The sequence below is a fragment of the Helianthus annuus genome, chromosome 6 (assembly GCF_002127325.2).
Source record: "Helianthus annuus cultivar XRQ/B chromosome 6, HanXRQr2.0-SUNRISE, whole genome shotgun sequence".
Taxonomy (NCBI): Eukaryota; Viridiplantae; Streptophyta; class Magnoliopsida; order Asterales; family Asteraceae; genus Helianthus; species Helianthus annuus.
In genome coordinates this window covers 45,883,422-45,890,503 of record NC_035438.2, presented here as the reverse complement: position 1 = coordinate 45,890,503, position 7,082 = coordinate 45,883,422, and the positions used below count along the sequence as shown (strand labels likewise).

General features: G+C 45.2%; 1 protein-coding gene across 1 annotated transcript; it reads right to left on the bottom strand.

The window, feature by feature from the left end:
• Window positions 1-1,178: 1,178 nt before the first annotated feature.
• On the bottom strand, window positions 1,179-1,973 carry LOC110944705. The gene has a single exon (XM_022186352.1). It carries the CDS (start codon window positions 1,971-1,973, stop codon window positions 1,179-1,181), a length of 795 nt encoding a protein of 264 aa, XP_022042044.1.
• Window positions 1,974-7,082: the final 5,109 nt, after the last annotated feature.

Genomic DNA, 7,082 nt, shown 5'->3' with positions numbered 1-7,082 from the left:
AGTGAATACCCCATCCCGAGCTGAGTCTGTTTCCCTCTGGGAAGAAGGTGGTAGAATACCCCCTGCCTGGACTCGAACCCGGGTCTCTGTGAAGAGTAGAGGTGGGACTGGCCAACTAGGACAGGCACCAAACCAAAAAAGCTACAAATTTACAAATTTACACCAATCCGACCAAGAGGTCACTATACCCTTACGTCTATGCTTATACCACAAGAATCCTAACGATCTAACATCGCTGAAAACGCTATCAACCTTAACATCAACGTTCGAAAAAACCGCTCTATTACGAGCAAGCCACAGACACCAAATGGAAGTAAACAACACACCTTGCACCACATGCTTAATCCCAGGACTGATGTTCCTGTCTTTATGAATATCCAGAAGGTCGAAAACGGAGAACGCAAAGATGGGAGGCAGCCCACACCACCGAGAAACTTTCTGCCAGAGAATGACGGCCACGGCACAAGAAGTGAATAAATGCTCCACAGATTCATCGCCTGACTTGCGTAACGGACAGACCCCTTCGCCAACATGGATACCCCTCTTTCGCAAAGCATCGGCTGTTGGGATACGGTTTAAGCCCACCCTCCAAACAAAAACATTACATTTTATGGGGACCCAACTGCACCAATCGATAACGAACCTGTTGACATCTACCTCCGCAGCCACAAGGAGCTTTCTAACAGATCGGACAGAAAACACACCCGAGCGGTCAGGCAGCCATTTCCAATCATCCTTCGAATCCCGCATCGAGATAGCCGCTACCTCAGAATTAAGAGCAACCAGCTCGATAACTTCGTCTTCCAACTCAGGATCATGTTTCCATAGCCACATTCCGGACAATCGGTCCTTAACCGAACAATTTTTAACGGTCTCCAGCTTGAATAAATTAGGGAAGACCTCCATCAACGGAACGTCTCTCAACCACGGGTCAAGCCAAAAGAGAATATTCTCACCATCTCCAACACATCCCTTAAAGAAATTCCGAAGCCGAGGGCGACGCGACAAAGGTCTACTGATCACGGAAACAATACTCGCCCAAACACCACCAAGAGACTTCTTTAACGGAAGAAACGACCAACCCGACCTATTCGAGTGAAGAGCATCCACCACCTTAACCCAAAGATTATTGCCTTCTTTCTTAAATCGCCAACCCCACTTGCATAAGAGAGCGATATTCATATTTTGCAATTTACTAACCCCAACCATCCTGATTTTTTAGGCAGCGTGACGGTCTCCCAGGCCACCCAGTGAGTTTTCCTCACATCTTCCGAACCGCCCCAAAGAAATTTTTGGATCATACCTTCAAGAGCCTTAATCACCTTCACGGGGGCCTTGTAAAACGAAAAATAGTAACTCGGTAGGCTTTGAAGAACCGAACGAATAATAGTAATTCTTCCTCCAATAGACAAGAGAGCGGACTTCCAAAGAGCAAGTCTAGAACTAAAAGTCTCAAAAACAGCCTCCCAATTACTGATACGATTCATATTAGATCCAACCTTAAGCCCGAGATACTTGAAAGGAAGAGACTCTTGTTTACACCCAATGATATCCGCTAGAAGCCCAACCTCCTCGCTATCAACCCCTAACCCGAACAAGCCAGACTTACCCAAATTGATACTGAGGCCAGAGCACATATAAAAGCATCTTAAGATTCTGATAACATTTAAAGCATTATCTTCCAACCAGTCCCCAATAATGAGCGCATCATCAGCGAAAAAAAGATGAGAGAGGACCGGGCCCCCGTTAGGAAGCTGTAAGCCGGAAAAAATACCATCCTCTTTAGCTTTATCTAGAAGGCAAGACAACGCCTCCATAACCACCACGAACAAGAACGGGGAGATAGGATCTCCCTGCCTCATCCCTTTGCCACACTTAAAATCGAACGTGGGGGCCCCATTAACCAGAACGGACGCCCGAGCAGACGCCAGGATACCCCACACCCAAGAACACCACTTAGATCCAAAGCCCATTTGACAGAGAATATCCACCACAAAACCCCAGTTGATATTATCGTAAGCATTCTCGAAGTCAATTTTGAGAAGAAAGGCTTTTTTTCTTCTGCTTTTTCACCCACGAACACACCTCGTTGATAATAAGAGGACCGTCAAGGATGAATCTACCACCCAAAAAAGCCGATTGAGAGTCCGAAATAACCGACCCGGAAACTTTCTTAAGCCTATTCGCAAGAACCTTTGAGATCACCTTGTTCACCGCACCAACAAGGCTAATAGGCCTGTAGTCGCTCAAACCCGCAGGGTCCCTCTTTTTGGGAACCAAAGCAATAAACGAGGAGCCGCATCCCGCATTAATGACTCCTGACTCGAAGAAAGCACCCACCAACCTAACAAAATCAGCCTCAAACAAACACCAGAAATGCTTGAAGAACCTGAAATTGAAGCCGTCCGGACCAGGGGCCCGGTCATCACCACAATCAAACACTGCACCTTTGATCTCCTCCACCGAAAACTGAGCCTCCAACCACAAGGCATCCGAGTCCGAGATTTTCTTTAAATGCGAGCATGACAACATCGACCGGCTCACACAATCCTCCACAAACTTGGACCTAAAAAATTTGAATACTTCCTTCTTGACCAAGGACGGTTTATCAACCCAAGCTCCATCAACATGAACCCCGTGAATGATATTCGAAGGTTTTCTACAACTGATCATTGAGTGAAAGAACGAAGAGTTCTCATCACCCTCCTTAGCCCATCTCACCCGAGATCTCTGTCTTAGGTCCATAACCTTCGCATGCTCGACTTCGGCCACTAACTTTTATTTTCAGCTAGAATCCACTCCTCCTCTTCCATCAAATCCCTAGAGTCCAAGAGGGATTCAATAGACTTTATCTCCTACAAAGCTGAGCTAAGCACCTCACTCTCCTTCTTAAGCATCTTATCCCTCCACTCTCTAATCCTACCGCGGATAAAACCCAACTTCTTAACCAAGAAAACATCGGGCGGGCTGTCCGGAGCCGAGAAAGACAAACACGCCTCCTCAACCACCTCGGCAAACCCGCCTTTCCCCAACCAAGAATTGAAAATTCTAAATGGCCTAGCCCCGAAGTTAACCGGTTTGATAATCATGATAATAGGGCAGTGATCAGACCACAACCTAGGGAGAGCCTGAACCCGGGCTTCCGGCCAGCCATTCAGGAACTCAGCATTGACCAGAAATCTATCAAGCTTACTCAGCTTATTCCCATTCTCCAATCGCCATGTAAATTGAGAACCTCTAAGATTATATTCAAACAACCCTGCTTCGAAAATGAAAGAATTGAAGTTGCTCGCACAAGAAGGTTTGAAAGAGCAATTCCTCCGCTCATCCCTGTACCTTACCGCATTGAAATCTCCCCCTATAATCCACCACCCATCAAAACTATTGATAAGAACCAGCAAACTATCCCACACCTCTTTTTTCGCCGGAATACCCTGAGGGGCATAGATGTTAAGGAAATTTACCGTCAAGTTGCTCCCAGATAAAGTTCCCCTGACATGCAGAAAATGCCTATGTTTATTCGATTCCACCATCCTGAAAACGTCCTCGTCCCATAAACAGATTAAGCCCCCTGACAGGCCAACCGAATCCACTGACTCCAACCCAAATTTACCTTTTCCCCAAAAAATTCGAAATGTCCGACTGACGAATGCTACTCTGTTTAGACTCTTGGATAGCAATGAAATTGATACCAAATTCCCGTCTAATGGAACTAATCCACCCAGGCTTATGAACACCCCCAATCCCTCTCAAGTTAACAGATAGAAAATTCATCGAGAAACCACATTAATACCTGAAGAGAGAACAGATTTCCTGACTAAATCGGAGTGATTCTTCAAATTCACACCAAGCTTCCCCCCAACAGACACTGTATTCTCAATTTCCTTCTCCAAATGAGGGACATGAACCGAATCAGGAGCCTGCAAAGGCCCATCCGGAGCAGACTCCACCGAGCCTCCTGAACCTGAGAGATTCGGGGAAGCCCGAACATTCAGATCTAAGCCCCCCTCCACCCGAGTTTCGAAAAAACTCTGATTACCAGATGAGTTACTCGCCCTGTCGGTGAATCCAATAAAGCTAAAACCAGGCTCTACCTCTTTATCATCACTCCTAGATCTTTTCTTAGGTATCAGATCTGAATTAGGACTGCCACTAGAACCATGGGAGCGGCCCAACCTACTTTTGTGGCCCAACTTGACTTTTCTTGGGGCCCTGACAGAATTAGAGTTGGGTTGGGAATGAAACCCAAAAGATGGAGGCCCACCCTCATTAATCCCAGCCTTGGACCCCACAACCGGATAATCTGCGCAAAAACCCCCCATCTCCCTAGCTGGTCCCACGTCAGCCATAGCACAGCCGCCAACAGAAAAGACAGTTTCCTCGTGCATGGGAACTTCATTATGGGAAAATCCAACGTTAATCAAAGGCATCTCTTCCTTGTCACCCCGCCCTTCCACCTTCTCCGACCCTACCGAACCAACCTCACCTGGACTGTCGAAATTTCCCACCGGAGACGATTGCAACTCCGACCCTCACTCCGGCGAAGCTCTGACCTCTTTCGCCAAGCAATCGGGTACCCAAATTTCCTGTTCTTCCTCCACCCAAACCTTGAAGCACCTGTCTTTCCACCTTAAATTCACAGACTCTCTAATCCTTGGATCCTCTCCAACAAGAACAGCAATCCTAAAGACCGATAAGTCTTGATCCGCCTCCAACGATTTAGGAAAATGAATGACTTTTCCGTAAAGTTCACCAACTAGGACGAGGACATCAGACTCAACCAAGTGCAAGGGAATACCGGACACCTTAAGCCATGCCACCCTCTCCAACGGCAGCGACTGGCCCCTCCAAGGTTCAAGCTTACTAAACCAAGGACCCCAAACCTTCAACCTTCTGGGATTCGAGAAATAAACTGGCTAACTCCTCATCAAAAAATGATACGAGAATAGACAACCCCCCCAAGTACTGGATCCTGTAATAAGCAAACTTAGCTATCCTCATGAGCCTATGGAAATCCACGAGGGTTTCAATGTCAACCGTTCTTCCCACCACCGCCTTACCGGTCCACTCTTGGAATGCATTCGTTCTATCCGGCACTACAACCGATTTCTCTCCAGCAGAACCAACTCCCCCACACAACCCCCCAGAATCCAGACGCGAACCTCCACCTCGTGAAGACGGACCCACAACATCGCGAAAAGATCTCCCGTCTCTGATGTTAAACTGCCCCAGACTCTCGTTCATACCAGAAGACCCTGGTTTGGGAACCTTGACCTCAGGCTGAGGTTTGAATCCCGCGTTTTCCAATGCAAATCTAGCTATGTTAACCTGCAACTTAGCATCCCCCAACTTGGCTCCGTTCAAATCTTTTTCCAGCGCTGACTTGTCACGAACATCCTTAAAGCTAACAAACCCAAAGCGATTCCCTGCCTTATCCCTTTTCTTTGCCACAAACGCCCCGGATATGTTCCCGAAACCCTCTAAGCCCCAACGAAGCTCCCACGAAGTACACCCTTCAGGAAGATTGGACACAAAGAACTTGATGATATCCATCCGAACAGCCCCTAGCCTCACGGCAGAACCCAATCCGAAACTACCCACGGAACCACCGCCACGGATTCTTAAAAGGTTAACCGGACTCGTTACAGTCAAGCAAGACTAACACGTAGCCGCGACTGAGGACAGGCCAGCTAAGCAATCAGAAGCCGAACGGAAACAGTCCGGGGCAAACCCAGCGAAAACAGGAAGAAAACTCTCACAACCAGACCCCAAAAGCGAATGGAAGGTTCGAAGAAGAGTTAGAAAGGAAGGTCCAGCCAGAAGAGACCGGCGACCTTACGTGCTAACCCTAGAATCTGGCCTTCGTCGAGCTCCCGGCGGTTGGTCTCCTCACGCTCTTTTGCAAAGTAAGGTTGTGCAACACTGTTATTAGTTTGATATACACACCTGCTTATAATCACTTTTCTAATAGTTAGTTGATGTTAAAAGTTGTTAGGGAAATGTGGGGGAGCTGTGAGCTTGAAAATTTTTCTTGTCTAGCTTTGAGCTAGAAGCCTGGTATGGGATGCTACTAACGTGAACCTAATTGCATGTGAAAAGTGTTGTACAAATTTTTTGTATCTTGTTTTTCACTCCTTGTACCTTCTATTTTGTCGATTTCATATGCCATTTGCACATGCCACTTGCATTGGACGGCTTCAATGTGACTAATGGGACGTATGCAACAGGGGAGGGTATTATTACCCTATGCTTTCGGTTGGCCGATGGCATCCTAAAATTCCACCTATCTGCTAAAATTACGGGGATTCAAAATTCAAATTAAAGACCTCTATTTAATTGTGTAACTGTCCATTTCCTTCATCTTCTTCTCATTTTCTCTACAAAATCCTTCTGTTATTCAGGTAACATTTATTTTTCCGACGATTTCTTTTGCTTCAATAAATCGGTAAGTCTTTCTTCCTTCCTTCTGGTTTGTACTTTGTCGTGGCTGCTAATGTAAAGAATGATATTCCTATTCATTATCAAAGTTGTCACAAGCCGATGTTGATCAATTATGTTCTGATCATGGGATTGACCAACCTTTTGATCCAGTAGCCCCTGATACCTGTAATTTTATAAAAATATAAGCTTTATATATACATAATACCTATATACACATTTCATTAATAACAAAAAAAAGAAAAAGAAAACATGGACCAATGGTAGAATGCCACATGACTGATTGCCACTCACATTTGTAAATGTTCTATAATGGAATATATGATTTTTGCTAAGCAAAGTCTAATATAGCGCAACACCCTCAATTCCAAGACTTAAGAATTTAATCTATAAAAGTAGTTATGGTAAGACCTCTTCAATCGGCTATTAACCCACATACATTCCCATGGTTAAAAACATATTTCGATACTCATGCACATGTTTGACAATGTTTAATCAAAACCTAGAAACTGGTAATTGTTGCTTTTTTTTTTTTTAATTCTCCTTCACTTTAATTAGAATTTTATTAGAATTATTTAAAGTGATAACATCATAAATCACTTTCCATTAGATTCAATTAACTATAAGGTTCCGCCACTTGTTAT